We start from the raw sequence: 17,885 nt of genomic DNA on the forward strand, positions 1-17,885 counted from the left end.
GATCTCTTCCATATGGGTCCGAACTCAACAAGCAAAGTAATCCAAGTACAAAAGCTGAACCCAAGTTCACAAACACATATTTTACTCAGATGAAGTGAACTCAAATGCCATTTCGGAAGTGTTTGGCAAATTTAGTAGCACATTCCTTCCGTTGTTCAGACGTTAGGGAAGCTTGTTGAACAAGCATAGAGTTCACGACGAGCATCTAAACAGTCTCGTACACAGACAACAAACACCACATACACACGAAGACAAACCCGGTAGTCGATACATTACATGTTTGTTTATATCCGCTCTGATATATCACAGACCTTAACTAAGTTAAAATGTGGTTTCCATTACTGAGACCACCACTTACACGTGGTGACCATGGTCTTACCCTACACCAATTGATATGAAATCACGCTCAGAGCCGACAACAACCAAGGCAGACAATCGTTTTGAGCTTCTGCGCTTGCGTTAGCTCTCAAGCACAGTCATTGTTTTGAGCCATGTGTTGTCCGTGCTATGAGAACGCATTTTCGTCCTTACTACTCCACCTTAATATCGGACGAGAGAACGTGCCCTTCGCAATGACTGACACACAGATGTATTTATTCTATCACAGTAGAAGAGGTCTGTCACTAAGAAAAAGAGACCAGTCACTTGCCACCAACCCTATCGGCTCTCTGATTGTGTTCCGCAATGTTTCGCGATGAAACAAATCGCGTGACTCTTCAAACATACAAACGCCGCGCCTATAGGGCGCTCATGATCCAACTTTTAAATTGGAGTGTCACGGGTATTATAGGAGCAACTAACATAGAGGCAAACACTAAGGTCCAGGATGGTTCTAGACTTTTCGGTCTTGTCGCAAATCAGGTTCGGACCGTTGGTTGCTGTCGCAAACATGCGGTTTATGGTCGTAGTGAAGAAACGTGGCCATTATATTATACAACCTCAACGACAAGTCTCAGTCTTGACTCGAGAAGAAAAGGTAAGAATTCAATACAACGCTGTCAACGTCATCGTAATGTTAGATCGATATTGCTTGCGTCACTTAATTCATGGCAAGGGAGATTAGAGAGAGTTGGATCTGCGCTGGAGCGTGGAGAAGCGCTTGCTGGTATGAACTCTCAGGGTACCAGCGGCAATGATCGAAATCTCCTATTTTCCATGCGAAAATTGAAGAAACGCGACCAAGAAAGCCAAGACTCTGGGTTGAAAAGAGAGAAATTGTGTTTGGTTCTTGAGTGTTTGATATATACATGGGTCTCCCTTTGTCTCTTTGAGTCCTTTTGGCTAACCCCAGACTGAGGTCATAGCCGCCACTAAGGCACAGGCGCCACTGCCTGTGTGATAGGGACGTGATAGGGGGGCTTAGTGGCAGTGAGGGACCAGCGTACTTTGATTGGTCAAGAGAGGAAGTGAAACCCGTTTCAGGCATCTTGGCCCCATCTACTATTGGATGCATGGCTGCCCCTGGATTGAACCTCAAATGATTAACCAATTTATGCACCGCAGAATAAACGTCTGGGGATAATCAAGTTGAAACCTTTCCGGAAACACTTGAAGGAAACAGAAAGATGAGGATAAGCAGTCGGTTCCTGAAGATCATGTCAAAGAAAAAGTCAGGAGGTTTCATTCAATACTACGTTGCGGTACTTCACAAACGCCCCTTGTTTCTCCCTTTGTCTCTGATGGTTGGACCCTTGCTTAAGACAGCCAGCCACCAGATCCAAGAGAAAGAAAGGCAGGTCAAAGAAGATGCGTCATATCCTCTCAGCACGGATACTAAAAAGAGTCGATCTAGGCTCTAACAATCCGATCTAACCGTGATGGAGTTCCTAGCCTTCTAGTTAGGTGCTTTGAGTAGAATGCCTCGACAAGGAGATTTGGGGGCCTCTTCAAGTTATGCAAAGCTGGGCTGGTGGAGTTCTGCGCGACTATGACAGGCGCAGGAATCCAATCAACGCCTCAATGGATGTCAACCAATTTCATAAGTAATAGTGAAGATCTGTAGATGCCAATCTCAATCTGGACAGCCGGCCATCCGAAAGTGATTGACAGGAGAAATGATGGAAGCCCAGATCTTCTGGCGCCGTTTGCAACTCGTACACGGCTGTTGATTCGGTCGTTTACTTGGCAAGGAGGGTTCCTTTGGTTCCCTAGCTTCGGGGCAAGGCAGTCCATCCATGATGATACTGGAGATCTTTATACGACGAGATACGATGTGCCTGGTACCTGCATCCAACACGTTCCTCATCCCGAGGCCAAGGTATTCGTAACATGCTAGTCTACCAGATCGTCCAATGGGACCCAGAATATTTCTGGGTTCCTGGCTCGGTATCACCACTTTAACACCCCTGAGGGTTGGAGCTTGACCCTTGGAACCGATGCAATTTTGGCTGCGACATAGCAAAACGTCCCCCCTCAGAGAGTAATTGGTCCGTACCTGACTTTGTTGCCAAGATGAGCTGCCCCAGTAGGCAATAGGACAGTCCGAGAATTGGTCTCTGCTTTTTTGCCTGTCAATGCAAACGAGCAGGCCGATCTACTAGAACTAGTGGCTATCATTCCCAATTCTCCATCTTTTCTACTTCTCCTCTGTCTATCATCATTCCTTTTCGATTTGCCTTTTAACTGATTGATCCATTCTTTTTCGAAGTTCGGGCTGGCTCTGCTTCACATTCATTCTTCTCTGCTCTTTCTTCTTCGACTGCTTCAATTTGTACTATTTGCTAGTACTTACACTCATTATCGGTACTCGAACTACCAACAACGTTCCTTGCGATTCCGCCCGTTCGACATTCTTTCTATTATTCAAATCATTATTCTGTTTTCTGTTAAGGCTGTTAAATAAAAACTCGATATCTTGAATCTCGCTACCGACCGTTGATCGTCAAATCGTTACCAACGGTTTCCGGAACTCTATCAACGGAGGCTTGCCAACCGCGTTATATCGAAAACGGCTTTTCAATTAAATCAACGACCTCATCTCTCGTCACTACCGAGACCTAAATCTGGTTCAGTTAAATTGAATTTCTGTCAGGAAAACTCCCGAACCGTTCTCCCACTTTACCGCTGAGACACGTCGACCGACCGTACGGTTTGTTGGCTTTTCGGTAAACCGGAAGCGGCACCATTGGACAGAGCATTCTTTCTCACTCAAAAGGTCCCTTCTTTTTCTTAAAAGGACCCCGTGGCTTAATCCGGAAGCGTGGCAGTGAGTGACCTCGACGTCGGAAGATCTAAACCACGCGTTGGAATCCTGAAGTCTCAGATTCTTAGCGGGGCTGGCCAGAGTGTGCGACTGACAAAGAGCAATAAAGGTATCCCCAGCCATTGCAGCTTTTGGTTTCAATATTTCCCCTCTTGATCCCTTCGTTTCTTTTTTCGAATCAATATTCGATCGAAAAGAGGAGTTTCAAGGGTTACAGAAAATCTCGTTGGCTTCATTGAAAGTCCCCTACCAAGACGGTAAGTACATGTTCTGTTCACTTACATCTCACCTCACCTTATCTGGAACTCCTCCATCACCACCTGAATTTGAGACTTGGGTATCTGAAACGAACAAACATTATTGTTCGAATTAATATCCTCTCAAATGATGAATTTTCAAGAATATCATCGTCCAATTTCATGCGTTGGCAGCCGTTATCTGTGCAGCAGGTATCCGTTGCCAGCTCCACTGACTTCCTTCCCGTATAAGCCTTTCCTTCCGTCTGATGCCTCAACCACATGCACTTGCCTTGTGTTTGTGAATCACCATCATTCGTACCTTCCCCCGGATACTTTCCCTTCGGGACGTCAATTTCTCCTCACTCTGACTACACTCTTTCACATATTCATGGTCATTGGATTCTAACATCGTACAGATCGCCTTACCGCATCGTCCACTCATTCAAATTAAAGCCTTCCCAAGGCCTTTAAGCCTATAGGCAAATCATCATGATGCTCAAATCTCTCATCACAGTTTCCGCGGGCCTTGTCGGTAGCGCTCATGCCTTCTGGCGCATGGAGTGTCCTGGCCGTGTAGGTCTCGCTCGTATCGATCCCATCATCGATCCCGGTACAATTTCAAAGCATGTTCACTCGATCCACGGATCTTCTGGTACGTCTTAACCTTAAGCGAGACAGCTATTACAGTCTCTATCGCAGCAAAACAATTTATTGTGATAGCAATACTAATAACTGCACAGGATTCGCTGAAACTGTTACTACTGAACAGCTTCTCGATGCTGATTGTACTTCATGCCGAGTGACACAAGACAAGTCCGCTTATTGGCATCCCTCACTGTATTTCGAGGATTCCAAGACCGGAAAATTCGAACTCGTTGATCAAGTTGGTGGCATGCTTGCGTTAGTATTCCCAACTGAATTATACCACATTGCTTGAACCGAAGCTCACAAAGTCTAGTTACTACCTCCTTTTCGGAGATAACATTACCGCTTTCCCTCCTGACTTCAGAATGTTGTCTGGCACAAACGAGCGACGAACCTACTCCTTCGGCGATCCCAGCAAGCCTGACCCTGAGAAGTCTACGTGGCAAGCTCTGGGCCAAACTTCGCAAAGCGATCTCGAAGAGCGTGCGCTTGGCTTCAACTGTCTCAACTACGACAAGACCCCCGAAGGCACCCTTTACCGCCACTACATGCCCGACAAGGCCTATCTCGATGCGAACTGTAAGGATGGCATTCGCTTGGAGATAATGTTCCCGTCATGCTGGAAGGGCGGTGATGCAGTCGACAGTGATAACCACAAGGACCACGTCGCCTTCCCCGATCTCGTCATGACTGGTACCTGCCCCAAGGATTACCCCGTTCGCCTACCCAGTCTCATGTATGAGGTGATCTGGAACACTGCTGCTTTCGCCGATCGAAGCGGTCGATTTGTCTTTGCCAACGGCGACACTACTGGTACGTCAAAGCCTATATCTTAGACTGATGCAATACTGACACCATATATAGGTTACGGCTACCACGCTGATTTCATTATGGGCTGGGAGGAAGAGTTCCTTCAGGACGCCATCAAGACTTGCACCAGCGAAACTGGAAGAATCGAAGACTGTCCACTCTTTGACGTTGTTAGTGAAGAGAAGGCCAAGACTTGCGAAATGAAGATGCCCAAGGTTTTGGAAAATGAGGACTGCAAGGGTCCCTTGAAGGCGCTCCCTGGTAGCAACGGAGACTCTGACGAGGTCGAGAAGCCTGACCCCACTGGTGTCAAGCCCGCACCTACTCTGACTTACGCTCCTGGTGAAAGGCCAACAAACTCTGCCTCCCCTCTGCCTGGTCAAATCTTCAAGGTGTCGTCGGCTTACGGAGCCCCAGCTCCTGGACCAAGCTCTATCAACACAGAGAAGCCATCTCCCACCTACTCCAAGATCTCTGAGCCCTCTGCCCCCGCTCTTCTCCCTACTATCGAGGCTGTCGCAGATGTTGGTGCGGTCGCAATCGAGCAAACTACATCTATCGAGGCTGAAGCTCCTACAACCACCCCTGCGCCCCAGTTCGAGCCAGTTGAGGAGACCAAGAGCTTCTACAGCACCCAGTACATCACCAACGGCAACCTTGTTAGCAAGATCCTTTGGGAAGAGGAAGTGGTTTATGTGACCGACCTCAAAGAGGAGGTAGTCGTGGTTACTGTTACATCAACCGCCATTGCTACACCTTCTGTAGGACCAGCACCGGCGGCAGCTCCTCCCGCTCCCCCAGCAGCGGAAGCTCCTGCGGCTGCCCCAGCAAGGCGCAGACGTCGTGGTGCTCACCTCCATGGCCATGGACACCGTCATTTCTAATCATCTGGAAAGAAGATTATGAAAAAGTAAAAGATAAATCACAAAAAAAAAACTATTTTCTTCTTATTGTCTGGCTGGTTCCAGGTGTTCCTATGTTATGCATGGTTGGAAGAGGAGCATTTGGGTTCAATGGTTTTTACTTCGTAGGAGAGCGATGGCTACCCAAGACTTTGGGAACATGTGAACTTAAGGAGAGACTACCTGATACAAATAATGGAATGATGAATGATCACCAAATGACCTGCCTCGTATTAGACAAGAAGTCTCCCTAGTGATTGCGTATTTCCCATAGTCTCACTTATAGATGTGGTGATCCATATGCCCCTCCGTTTGAAACTAATCTCTAAGTAGGCGATTTCCATGTCTATCTATGTTCGAAAAAGTCGATTAGATGGAGAATTAATAAGTCATTGTAAGTTTCTCGTATTTTCCGACGTCAGAACATTGAAGCTGATGTATTAAAACCATGAAGCTGGTCTTGTGGTTTGCTGAGGCTGGAATGGGTCACACCTAGCAACACATTCCTCATGATATTGAACTGAGACTCTTGAAATAACCTCAGCACAATTATAGAGAATGAACTCATTAATTAAGATGAAAGTGGGCGTTTTCAGAATGAAGGGTTTCTCCTTCATTTGGCGTCCACCATATCTCACGTTGTCTGTCCTCTTCAAGCCTCGTGAGTTGAACTGAATCTTCTTTATTCTTGAAACTTACAGAACACTGCTGATAGCTGGAGATATTTTGATATTCAGCTACGGCAGTGTAAACAATCATGAGCCTTTCAACTCTTTTACGCAGAGAAGTGCGTGGTGCTGGTGGACTTGGACTTGGATGGATCCTCGCCTTTTCTATCGGTGGTGCTATTCTCCTTTTTGCTGCCATTGGGTTTCTTCTTACTTGGCGTGTCAAGACGAGAGATAAATCTGATGCGACTACGATATATCAAGTATCAGAGAATATTGAGGACCATCGACGTTCCATCTTCAGCAAGCGACTCGTCAAGCGGAAATACAACAGTTCGAGATCTCTTAGTCGACTATCCCTCTCACTGCCTCCAGTGCTACCACCTCTCCCGACGTATAACAGCTTCACTTTCTTCGGTGGAAACAACAAACGAGGTCGATCGAGCAGTTGGATCGAGGAGGATAAATTTCATGGACCGAGAGTTAGCAGGAGTCGTCGGGATAGTCTCTTTAGCAGAGATGGTTGGCTAGGAAGAGCACCGACGATCCCAACTCTCATGATGGACGAAGACTTGGAGAAAGCCCAGGAAGCCCAGGAGATGGAACAAGGTCTCCATGTGCAAAAGCGACACAGCATTGAAACTTTAGAACGAAGCAAGACTGCACCGGATATGCCCCTCCACCAGGAACATATACAAGTCAGCCCTGTGCGAGTTCCTTCAAGAGCTCGTGTAAGAGCTTCAGTGACAGATACTGATCTTCGAGATATTCTTCGAAGCACAGAACAAAGACTTCGAGAAGGAACAAGCCGATCACCTAGCAAGAACTCTCGCAGCTCACCAACGAAACGCTCGCCTACCAAGATATCATCACTGAGAAGCACACCGCGCAAGAACTCGCCTACAAAGACTCCCCATAGCCACAGAACCACTTCTTCTCTTGACTCGACCAACACAACTGGAACAGTACGCATTATGCGAGTGCCGCCGAGTCCTAGTAAAAGAGCTACCATTCACACAATACCGATGGATGCGCAGAGTCGACAAGTTTCTGTTAGTTCTATTGGTAGTGCTGCGAATAGCTTGTTAGCTGAGGCAGCGCAAGAACTTATTCTACCGGGTGGACTGTCGAGTCCGAGTCGTTTGAGGGGAAGACAGTGGGAACCTCAGGAGAATATACTTCCTCCGAAGCCAGAGCCTCCAAAGGAAACTGCCAAGGAGGATAGTCCTGATCGTCGTGCGTCGCAAGAAAGTGAAGCGTCAAGTTCACTGTCGACATTGTACAGCGCCAATGAATCCACCGAGGAAAAGGATCAACCTGACCCGTTCGTCGAGAGAAGAACTTCCGGAGGGCTCAGCTCAGACAGTAGAGGATCACTATTCGGAGCGCGGACGAACCATAGAAGGGGCAGGAATCTGAGCATATCGATCCCAGGCGGACAATCCATCTTCAACACTCATGGAACTGGACACGGGCAGGGACAATTCAGACCCTCGCTTGTGAGCACACAAGCTGTTGGCGGACCTCCAATTTCTTCATACCTGGCACCGCCAACAGAGCGATTCCAACGCAACGATAGCCTTCACGCTCGCGACCAAGATGGTATTGCATTGGCATTCCCTATCAGCAACTCATACACCAGTATCCTGACACCTTCCGTGACAACTGAGGGCGACAGCACTTTATCGCTAGGGAATACAATCAATGAGAGCCCCAAGCCTGAAGTTCCTGAGCGTGTGAGACCGGCGTTGCAGGAGAACAGACATAGCATGGCGACAGTGCCGAGCCTGAACTCGTCACCTTTTGATGAGCAGGATATGCTATCACTGTTGATGGGAACAAATCCGAAAAGGGCACTACCTGAGCCGCCGAAGCATATCGCCCAGGTCGATCACATCGTCATGCCCAAGCCAGTTTCTCCAATGCCGAGACGAGAATTCTCACAGCATTTGCGACAGATGTCTTCGACAGCGAATACCATATACCGTGATGAAGTACCCGTGGACGACCCCGGTGCCATGTCAACAGGATCACCACTGCGTCGTGCAAACTCACGATCTAAGAAGGACATGCCAACTCTTCCTCCCCCACCCGCTGTGCCAAGTATGGGATCGCTCGGTAACTCCATCATGGAACTCAGAAGGATGAACAGCATGCTTAGTTCGTACAGCGCCAACTCTCTGGGATCATCTACCGCCGACCCTGACTCGCCAACACTGCCAATGTTGAATTTGACAAGCAGCTTCTCGCGAAGGAGTATGAATCCTTCTACTCCTAGGGGAAGCACTTCAGGTCGCCAGAACTATCTCAATCTTGGAAGTCCCAACAAGAACGCCTCTGGCTCAGTAGTACCGCCCATGCCAAACCGTCCCCTTCCAACTAGCCGCAGCGGTCGTTCTAACTTGAATGTGGAGATCCATGAAGATGATATCGACGAGGGCAAGGAGAACCAGGAACCAACGCCTATGCGAGAGACGCGCAAGAACGCGAATATGGGAAGAGATACCCGGGATTTGAGCCGAACATCAAGCGCCAAATCTAAGCTTGGAACTGTGAGCGAGCTTGTCGCTGAGATTAAGCGCAAGAGCGTTGAGTCGGTGGGATTGTATGACAAAGATGGATTTCTTAACAGCTCGCCTGATGCATCAGGAAAGGGACGATTGCGCATGTAGACGGTGAATTTTTGTTTCTTTGGTTTTCTTTGTCAGGTCATGTAACATCAGCAAGCTTAATGTATGTACTTACTTATCTTCAAACCTTGGTATTAGGGACGGGCTGGAAAGGAACTTAGGTAGCTTAGTTAGAAACTCGTTGGATATATACCCTTCGGACGTAATCTTAATAGAAGAGATCGTAGTCATTATTGATTGTTTCTCCAGCTAATTGATTTGGGTTATCAAACTGTAACTCGTAATTCATTTTCTTGTCCTTTATACCTAAACGCCCTGCCATGTACTCTTGAGAGATATGTCTTCTATTACTCCACACGCGCTCGCTTGTTCTCAGGATCATCAGCTGCTTGGTTCTCAGTTGAACCATTTCCCTCAGCCTCATCACGATCCCTAACTCTTCCTGCGCCCTCACCCAACTCTTCTTCCTCCTCAGCACCCTGACCACCGATGAAGTTTCCATCCTTATCAAAGAACTCATGCACGTTATCAGCCGTAATCCAACCACCGCTACCGGGCATGGGAGGTGGTAGTCCACCATCGCTAGCACCATGCAGAACACCCGAGAAACCCTCAATAGCTTGATGCTCCTCACTACCCTCGAAAACAATACGGTCGTATTCATCCTCGTCATCCTCGCCGTCGTTGGGATCAGGGTGAAGATCGGAGCAAGTGGCCATGGCCTCGTACAGTTGCTTAGCAGCGCTGGGCTCAGAGTCGGATTTGGGAGGGATGATGGTGAGGTCCACAGTGTTGAAGTCGTCGTCCTCGGCGCCGCCGTCGGAGAACTCAAGTTGCATCCATACAGCCTGGGTGCGCTGAGCATCTGTTTCGGGGCCAATTTGCTTGATGGCGTGAATGGATATCGAGGGGTAAGGAATCGAGACACCAGCTCCAACTTTGCTGCTGAATACAGTCAAGGCCCTGGTTATGTTAGATATGAAGTCATACTGGATATGATGAACTTACTCAGAGTTGACAAAAACATCTATAGTCTGTTCCACCAGCTCCTCGGCATCGCCATTAACGCTTTCACCTTCGGGGCCACTGGGCTTCTCACTCGAATCCGCGGGGAACAGAGCTAGGGTACCGCATTGCGACTTGGGAATCCATGCCTTTGCGCCTTCTAGATGGTAGTGAAGAACAGGCGTTCCGCCGATGAAAGTCTCTGGTGTTGTAGTTTGATATTCCGCAAGAGGCGTGTAATCGCCGGTCTGAGGCGGTGTGCGAATTGTCGTGGGAAGCATTGTGAATGAAGTATTAAGAGCTTGAGGTTTTGTTTGGAGGGGTTCACCAGGCAGCGGAAGAAAATGTCCACTATGAAGGAAGGTGAAGGTGGGAGAGCTTTATCAGTTGGGCTTATCGATAAGATCCTTATCATTGTGAGGGTGACAGAATGATTGAGACTATCACCAGCCATATTCTACCATTGATCGCCTGCTGCATTTCTTTCTCTATTATAGACCTCTGATTGGCCCTTTCTGACTGTAGGCTCATGTGTAGGTCGCGCGTCGCACCTCAAGTTGGGACTTCCACTTACATCCATTTCATCGATACCGACTTTTCCATTCATCCAACCACAGAAACTCTCACTGAATTTCATTCAGAACATACGCCCCTGATTGAGAGTCTTAGACTGTGAGAAAACAACGGGAATACCCTCATAAACAGACACACTGCAATCATGCATGATAACAAACGTATGCCTCATCAATGCCACTCATACTGAATCTGGCTAACACAGCAACCAGGAACTCACCCCCTGTTGGAACAGGTTCCCCTCACAGTATCACCATTTGTGTCTCTCCCAACAGCAACAACACTATCATACAACTACAAGACAATGCCCTCCAACATTCCCCCTTCACAACTCGGCATTGAAGCCGCTTCAGACAACCCCGCAGGCCAAGTCAAGCCCAAATATGTGGTATCAGGCTCAGGCCACGCAGCGCATCCAGACGACATCATCGCCTCGTGTCGCGCACTCTCGGCTTATGTGACCAAGATGCAGGAGGATGCGGAACGTGAACTGAAGGAGTTTGACGAGAGGATCAGGGAGCGCGAACTCGCTGAGAAGAGGAGGGTTGCACCGGGTTGGCTTGATAGTGAGATGCATATTCTTGAGCCTGAGAGGAGTACGCCGGTGCAGCAGCAAGGTACTGGGAACGTGCCTGAGACTCCGAGCGGTCAGAATGCTCAGAGTGGAAATGCGACTGAGGATCAAGGTGCGGAGTTGGACAGAGCGTTTGGCGGCATGGAATTGAAATAAGCCATTCGGTGTGGATGTTTACGAGTCATGATCAACAAGCACGAGGCCATTGCAACCATTCAATGGCCGAATGCATTTTCACGAACACTTTCTTTTTTCCATTTCTAAAACGATACCTGGACATTTTATTTATAGGTATTATTTGGATTTCTAGCAACAGATGAGCTGTCGCAATAGACTGATAGAAGACCACTGTCGCTGTTTTTTCAGTGACTCGGGAACTTCGTTAATGTACCTTCAACTATTTACACCTTGTTATAAAAGTACAAGAGGAATACTTGTCTAGTTTCCTTTGGTCGTTGCAGCCAGGATCTTGTTGGCGGCATGCGCAGCAGCAACCATAATGGAAGCTTGTGTGTTTCCTGTCGGAACCTCAGGATGCATGCTTCCATCAACAACAAATAGATTCTTCGTTCCCCAGACTCGAGTATCAGGTCCAACAACACTCTTACCATCGTTCTTTGCGCCCATATTAGCTGAACCGAGGTGATGGTTGCCGCTGTAGGAAACTTCCATGATAGAGTCTGCAGTGGCGTTGCTCGGTACGACAAGGTTGCTATCGGGCTTGCGTGCGTAGGTCAGGAGTTCATTGATAAAGGTCTTGAGAGCATATTTATCACCTTCGGTGTTGAGGAAGGGCTTCTGAGTGATGTTGGTCTTGCCATCAGGAGTAATAACAAGAGTGCCGTGAGATGTAAGGCCGTGGGTGAGGTACACCTTGGCTGAAATGGTATTGTTTTTGGGAGCGTTGACTGTGCCTTGGACATAACGAGTGATACCATCTTTGCCCTCAACACTCTTCCAGAAGTTAAGACGCTGTCCGGATTGAGAAAGGAGGCCACTTCCTTCAGCGAACAGCTCAACTGTCTTGTCATCAGGATCAGTGAATGCGGCGCCAGCCAGAGCTGGGAGTTTATCCTTGGTCTGGAAATCCATGACAACGATGGGATGGTCTCTTAAACGCTGGCCAACAGGAAGATCAATCCATTGAGAGGCAGGAGGGAGCTCGATCTTGGTAGAGCCAGTTTCAACAATGCGAATTTGGTCCTTGGGTCCAATGGCTGAGTTGAAGAGAATGCGTGGTGTAGAGTGCGTTCCAGAAGAGAGGATGACAGAACCACCCTTGCTCAGCTTGATGATCTCACGAGAACCGTCGTCATGTGCGACTTCGACGCCAGTAATGATAGGTCCCTTGCGGACGACACGGAGGACCTTGGCATGAAGCTGGAGGTTGAAGTTGTCGAGAGCCTGTGCATCAGGGAGGATATCACGAACAGGGCCACCGCGAAGACCGTTGCTGATCTAAGTACTGTTAGCTCTATGCAAGTTCATGTGCGGATGAAACTTACCAGCCAAGGAGGATGAGTGAAGACCTTGTCCTTCGCCTCAGCATCGTCGAGAGCATTGACTTCGTTCCAGCCATTGCTCTCAAGGAATTTTGACATGACCTCAAAAGCACCATCATCATAACGCTTTCCATCAGCAGAAGGTAGAATACTTCCAGGCATACGCTCGAAAACGCTCTTAGCAGCCTCAGATACACCATCCTCCCACTGCCAGCCCTTGGGCCAGGCTTCAAAGTCAGCGGCTCGGGGCTTGACAAACATGAGAGCGTTCAGCATAGTAGATCCTCCGAGCAAACAACCAGCAGAGGCTGCAATGTCGGTGCACCACTGAATAGTCGGCGAAGTATCAGTGTAGTAAGCCATGCCAGGGACATCGTATGCTGTAACACTCTTGTTCCACTTCATCAAGTCATCTCGGTTACCGGTTGAGTAGAACGACGGACCACCTCTTTCAACAAGAAGAACCTTGTGGCCTGCAACAGCGAGCTTCTCAGCAACGACAAGACCGGAAGCTCCAGCACCAGCTACGATGTAATCGTATGTGCTGTTTCGAGCCGAAGCGAAGCCCAGCAAAGCTGAACCGACGACTGTAGTGAGCTTCATTTTAGCGAAAGTAAAGATGAAGAGACCAAAGCATCGTAATTTGGGGACTCACCGGAGCCCTTTTATTCTTATACCGACGGAGGACGGTGTAAGAGATTAGATGAGATTGATAAAAATCCCCACAAGTAGTGGATGGGCTGTGGGTAAAGGTTTAAGCTTGTTCTGGGTGTTGAAAGATGGTGATCGACAAGCATTGAGGTCCAAGTCCGCACAATATTCGAAAATAAATGCCTCATGAATAGCCTAGAAGATGTAGTTGCTCTTTCGTTCTTGAATTACTTGGTCAGAGTGAAGATGAGATATGAATTTGGTAGTGATGAGATACTCCAAGCATGTCTAACCATCACAACTTCACTCGAGGTTCTTTTCTCACTTTAAATCCTCAACCTAGCACAGACACCTATAGAAGAATCTAGTAGAGATGAAATTACGTACCTCAAATTCTACGTCATGCTGGCCCTTGCAGAGGTAGTATTTGCCGGTTGATTCTAGGACCCTGACCCTGCGATACTTCACACTAGCGCCATCAGATAAGATCTTGGCTGATAAAAATCTCCATCGAAGCCGGTCATTATACAAAAAGCAGAATTTTACTCCGATTTAATGCCAAGATGGAATTCCGTCAGGTCCGCTTAGTAAAGTCCATGCTACGGATATATAATGGAACGAGTAACAAAGAATGGGATGATATCCTCGAGTCTGCCATAATCTTAGACCTTGGGACATTTTTACTTACTTAACCAAGTTAAGTTTATCTAATGGATCAATTGTGCTGCAGTATGGGTAGATGAAAGAGGCATGAATTGAAGCTGCAGTTGTACTCAAGTTCACGTTAAACGATGGCTTCGCATTGTTGACAATCGAGTCCATGTTTGTAGACGTCATGGTAGCATCCACAAGTTGACAACTCGGGGTGGGAGTAACAGTAGGTACCATTTACTAAAGTAGTTATATGGCGCGCATTGCACGACAGACAGGCTGAATTCATGATTCACAACTACAAGTACAGCATACTCACTCCCTCAGCAGCCGGTGCCTTTCACAGCATCAGTAACACACGCACAACTTCTTGAGCCTCAACCACATGTCACAACAGTTCAAGATCAAGATCAACTTGAAGGAGATCAATATGTTATTATGTAATACCACAATACACGCTATCAAATCCTCCAAAACATGAAATACAAAAAAAAAGAAAACCATGCCAGCATAGTCGGTCATTCTATTCATTGCTTTTCCGTAATCCGTTCATATGTCAGTCATTAAGAGTAAAGTTATGAATATCATCAAAACAATTTTGCCCCGCGCGGCGGGCTGGTATCCGCTGTTTCTTCATGAAATCCAAGTCATAAGAATGAGTGAGTGTGTGAGTGAAAAGTGAGATCACCGGGTGAGATTTTAATCAGTACACACTGCCACGAATGCTGCGATCTTCCTTTTCGGCATGGTCCAAGTCGTCAAGATGATCAGCGTCGCCGTCACAAGAAGCATCAGTAGAGGTATCGCCAAGGCGGCTAGTTCGAGGGTAGTCTTCCGTGCAGTCCTTATCGCTCGTATAGGTTAAGTGCTCGGGACCGGCTTTGAGGAGAGGCTTCTGATGGTCGCGTGTGGGCTTGTCGTTTTGATCGTCCGTCTTCTTGTTTTGGTGAGCATTTAGAGAGGCGATTCGGTGTAAGCTGATGTTCTCATCCTCTGACGAGTCGTTGTCGGTTTCGGCAGCGGAGGTGTGGCCCGAGTAGCTACCGCCCCCATCGCGGCCAATGTGCAGGTAGGGAGACTGGATGTATTCGCTGGAAGAGATGACTGAAGGAGTGTCGTTGATGTCAGAAACAGATTTTCCTTCATGGTTTGAGGAGATGTCGATTTCAACCGGACCATCATCATCATCATCATCATCATCATCGGGGATAACAGGGGTGTCACTCTCACCCTTGCTTTCGACGCGGTCGCTTCGAGCCTTTTGCTTCCGACTGACGATCGTTGTGATGATCTCCTCGGCGCAGGAGGATTCGCCATAAGGTTCTGGGCCACCATTCTCATGATCCTTCTTGCGCATAACCTCTAAATCTTCACGCTTAGCATAGCCACGGCCATGGTCACAGCCATTAGGACATCCACCCCATCGACGTGTCACCACAAAAGTCTTAGTACGCGGCAGCTTTGAGCAATCCTTATCGTCATCTTTGTCTTTCTTATCCTTTCGCTCTCGTCGTAAGTCGGACCAGGTTCGTAGTTTGTTCTCGAGAAGATACTTCTGGTTTTCCTGTTTGCGCATGATGAGAAACTCGCAGTGGTTGATGTTACGAAGGTCTTCAAAATATTCAACAGTAAAATGATACCATTTCATGAGGAAGACACGAGACATGAGACCGTGAGTGACTGGTTCCTGTTAGCGAGATTGGGAAGCTAAGCAATATACAAAAACGTACCTAGAACGCAAACACTGGGGAAATCATCTTCACCGAATTGACGCCACAGGCTTTCATTGAAGCCGCTAACACGGTCGTAAGCGTCGGCAGCACTCTCGCCATTGGGGATACGGTAGAAGAAGTGGCCGTAGTCAGCTCTCTCCTGCCACATGCGTTCCATCTCGGCACTGCATGGCTGGAAGTTGCCAAAGTCCTGCTCACGTAGCCGGGGCTCTTCGTACACCTTGATGTTATTTCGGCGGAAGGGCGACGGCGAGGTGTCGTCAGAGGTTAGGGTCTCCAAGATTCCTTCTGTGGTCTCTCGTGTTCGACGGTATGGCGAGGTAAAGAACTGAAGGGTATCATCAGGTCGGAGAAGGCTTCGGAGTCGGCGTCCGGCATCGTGAGCTTGGTTCCAGCCTTCTGGTGTAAGTTTGACTCTATGGTCGGGGACGGTCTGGTGGATTTCGCGGTTCTCTGGGTGGTGGTAAGTATGATTGTTTGTGGGAGAGAAGAGAAGGGAATTGGGGCTGGTAATAACGTACTGTTGCCTTCGGACTGGCCGTGGCGAACCAAGATGATCAACCGTGGTTTGGTCATGATGTTTCAGATGTGATGTCAAAAGGTATTTGTAGGTCGCTAGTTGTGTTGGATGTCGAAGTTGAGGTCTTAGACGGTCATAAATATTCGGGAGAGTCGTGAAAGAAGTTGGTTGTTAAGGATGTCGAGTGCAGGTTTCAAAGTTGTGTCGGTTTAACGGGTGAAGGTCCGAGATAGGACGGGATAGAATATAGCGGAGTAGATTTAGGTACCCAAGGTCAGGTCGGCTTGCAATTGGTAAGCCAGTTGTAGAGATAGGTAAGAGTCACCAATTATGTATGAGGGGAAGAGAATAGGATGGAATAATGAGTAGGAAGGCAAAAGTTTGTCATAAAAAAAGAGGGAGCATACAACGTCTTTTTTACTTTAACTGACATGAATTCTAGATGCAGGTTCTATGAGTGAGGCTTGCTTTGGGTATGGTAAGGTATGGTAATCATTGCCCCTCGTTGGCTCACGAGACAAGTCTAGGTCTAGGACGGTTACTGTTCTGGGGGTGAGGGCAAGTGCAACCATCAGCCATGTTTCCGAATTAAAACGCCCTGACCAACACCCAAAAATGCCGGGATATCGATATCCCCACCCATCCACCAGAAGAGTCGACATGTACCTTTTACTGGACACCCGCACTAAGTGACACCAAACCAACAGTCGAGATACTTGTCGTCACTCAGGGTTCTCTACCTCTCAAGCAGGTACCCCTCCTTCTTGGGGGCCGGAGCCGCCCCGCCATCTGTCGAGCAAAGTAGAAAAACAGCTTCTCAGTCGTCGATAGTGAACCATCCAAGCACATATTGATTGTCCAATAGAAACTGACCCTTTCGCTACTCACAAAAAGACCAGAAAGAGTCACAGAAAACAGCCCATCAAGATTCTTGGAAGATGAGCTAGTCTCTCTCTGAATCCCTGCTATGTTTAAGTTATCAAGGGGTAACTAGACTATGGCACCATCTGGTCCCGCAAACGGTTTGCTAAATCATGATTAGGGCTCCTTCAAACGATCTAACTATCCGTCGATACTTGAAAGAGACAATGACCATCTGGCGGTCCAAGTCCGAAGACTGATACGATTCGGTGTTTGCAAACGGCGGAGAATATCCGTTGGTTTGGTCAGTCCCTGGTCCCTTATCTAGGAATCATATGATTTCTACATCGCTGTTCCCGTCCCCTGCTTGGACCTGAACCTGGACTCTTCTCCCCTTGTCTTACTGTCACCCAGATGTTGAGAATCTGGCAATCTGTGAGGGGCATGTCTGTTGGTTCGACCAATCCTGGAGATCTGCAGATCCAGATACAGTAATTCCCGCCGTTTCGAGCAGACCATGTCAGGACATTTCAATTCATCCCATTCGCATCCTCATGCATCCATTTTAACCTGTTCTTGTTTTTCGTCTTTTTTATTATCGGGCCTCCCGTCTCGATGCTCACGATATATCTCGTGGTGTTTTTATTTATAATCCACGGCTAATTACCCTTGTTTATTGTCATTGATCTATAGATTGTTCCCGATAAATCTGATCACTT

At 47.8% G+C, this 17,885-nt stretch overlaps 6 protein-coding genes across 6 annotated transcripts; 3 read left to right on the forward strand and 3 right to left on the reverse strand.

Moving 5' to 3' along the window:
* Positions 1-3,930: 3,930 nt before the first annotated feature.
* On the forward strand, positions 3,931-5,780 carry B0J16DRAFT_315714 (uncharacterized protein; the record flags this gene model as incomplete). Its single annotated transcript, XM_046125265.1, has 4 exons — positions 3,931-4,093; positions 4,182-4,341; positions 4,400-4,899; positions 4,951-5,780. 4 exons carry the CDS (start codon positions 3,931-3,933, stop codon positions 5,778-5,780), a joined length of 1,653 nt encoding a protein of 550 aa, XP_045985924.1.
* A 772-nt stretch (positions 5,781-6,552) lies between these two features.
* B0J16DRAFT_299280 (uncharacterized protein) lies at positions 6,553-9,138 on the forward strand (the record flags this gene model as incomplete). The annotated part of the gene is made up of 1 exon (XM_046124529.1): positions 6,553-9,138. The coding sequence occupies one exon, from the start codon at positions 6,556-6,558 to the stop codon at positions 9,136-9,138; it is 2,583 nt and encodes an 860-aa protein (XP_045985925.1).
* Positions 9,139-9,297: 159 nt separating this feature from the next.
* On the reverse strand, positions 9,298-10,524 carry B0J16DRAFT_368307 (regulator of volume decrease after cellular swelling-domain-containing protein). Its single transcript, XM_046130206.1, has 2 exons — positions 10,105-10,524; positions 9,298-10,059 (listed from the first exon to the last, which is right to left on the reverse strand). The coding sequence occupies exons 1-2, from the start codon at positions 10,380-10,382 to the stop codon at positions 9,444-9,446; spliced, it is 894 nt and encodes a 297-aa protein (XP_045985926.1). The 5' UTR covers positions 10,383-10,524; the 3' UTR covers positions 9,298-9,443.
* Positions 10,525-10,627: 103 nt separating this feature from the next.
* Positions 10,628-11,545, forward strand: B0J16DRAFT_52687 (uncharacterized protein). Its single transcript, XM_046134002.1, has 2 exons — positions 10,628-10,835; positions 10,887-11,545. The coding sequence occupies exons 1-2, from the start codon at positions 10,820-10,822 to the stop codon at positions 11,402-11,404; spliced, it is 534 nt and encodes a 177-aa protein (XP_045985927.1). The 5' UTR covers positions 10,628-10,819; the 3' UTR covers positions 11,405-11,545.
* B0J16DRAFT_394127 (uncharacterized protein) lies at positions 11,546-13,353 on the reverse strand (the record flags this gene model as incomplete). The annotated part of the gene is made up of 2 exons (XM_046132114.1): positions 11,546-12,706; positions 12,754-13,353. 2 exons carry the CDS (start codon positions 13,351-13,353, stop codon positions 11,687-11,689), a joined length of 1,620 nt encoding a protein of 539 aa, XP_045985928.1. The 3' UTR covers positions 11,546-11,686.
* Positions 13,354-14,467: 1,114 nt separating this feature from the next.
* B0J16DRAFT_332156 (histidine phosphatase superfamily) lies at positions 14,468-16,767 on the reverse strand. The gene is made up of 3 exons (XM_046126687.1): positions 16,307-16,767; positions 15,783-16,238; positions 14,468-15,732 (listed from the first exon to the last, which is right to left on the reverse strand). The coding sequence occupies exons 1-3, from the start codon at positions 16,359-16,361 to the stop codon at positions 14,756-14,758; spliced, it is 1,488 nt and encodes a 495-aa protein (XP_045985929.1). The 5' UTR covers positions 16,362-16,767; the 3' UTR covers positions 14,468-14,755.
* Between the last annotated feature and the right edge of the window lie 1,118 nt (positions 16,768-17,885).

Source organism: Fusarium flagelliforme (genome assembly GCF_020744385.1).
Source record: "Fusarium flagelliforme strain FIESC 12 MPI-CAGE-AA-0113 chromosome Unknown B0J16scaffold_2, whole genome shotgun sequence".
Taxonomy (NCBI): Eukaryota; Fungi; Ascomycota; class Sordariomycetes; order Hypocreales; family Nectriaceae; genus Fusarium; species Fusarium flagelliforme.

Bases quoted from the DNA above. Each gene is read 5' to 3' on its own strand.
- B0J16DRAFT_368307 (XM_046130206.1), bottom strand. From the start codon at position 10,382: ATGCTTCCCACGACAATTCGCACACCGCCTCAGACCGGCGATTACACG. The intron at 10,060-10,104 runs GTAAGTTCATCA...TAACATAACCAG, and splicing joins GATGTTTTTGTCAACTCTGA to GGCCTTGACTGTATTCAGCA.
- B0J16DRAFT_332156 (XM_046126687.1), bottom strand. From the start codon at position 16,361: ATGACCAAACCACGGTTGATCATCTTGGTTCGCCACGGCCAGTCCGAA. The intron at 16,239-16,306 runs GTACGTTATTAC...ACCACCACCCAG, and splicing joins CGGCCAGTCCGAAGGCAACA to AGAACCGCGAAATCCACCAG. The intron at 15,733-15,782 runs GTACGTTTTTGT...AACAGGAACCAG, and splicing joins CCCCAGTGTTTGCGTTCTAG to TCACTCACGGTCTCATGTCT.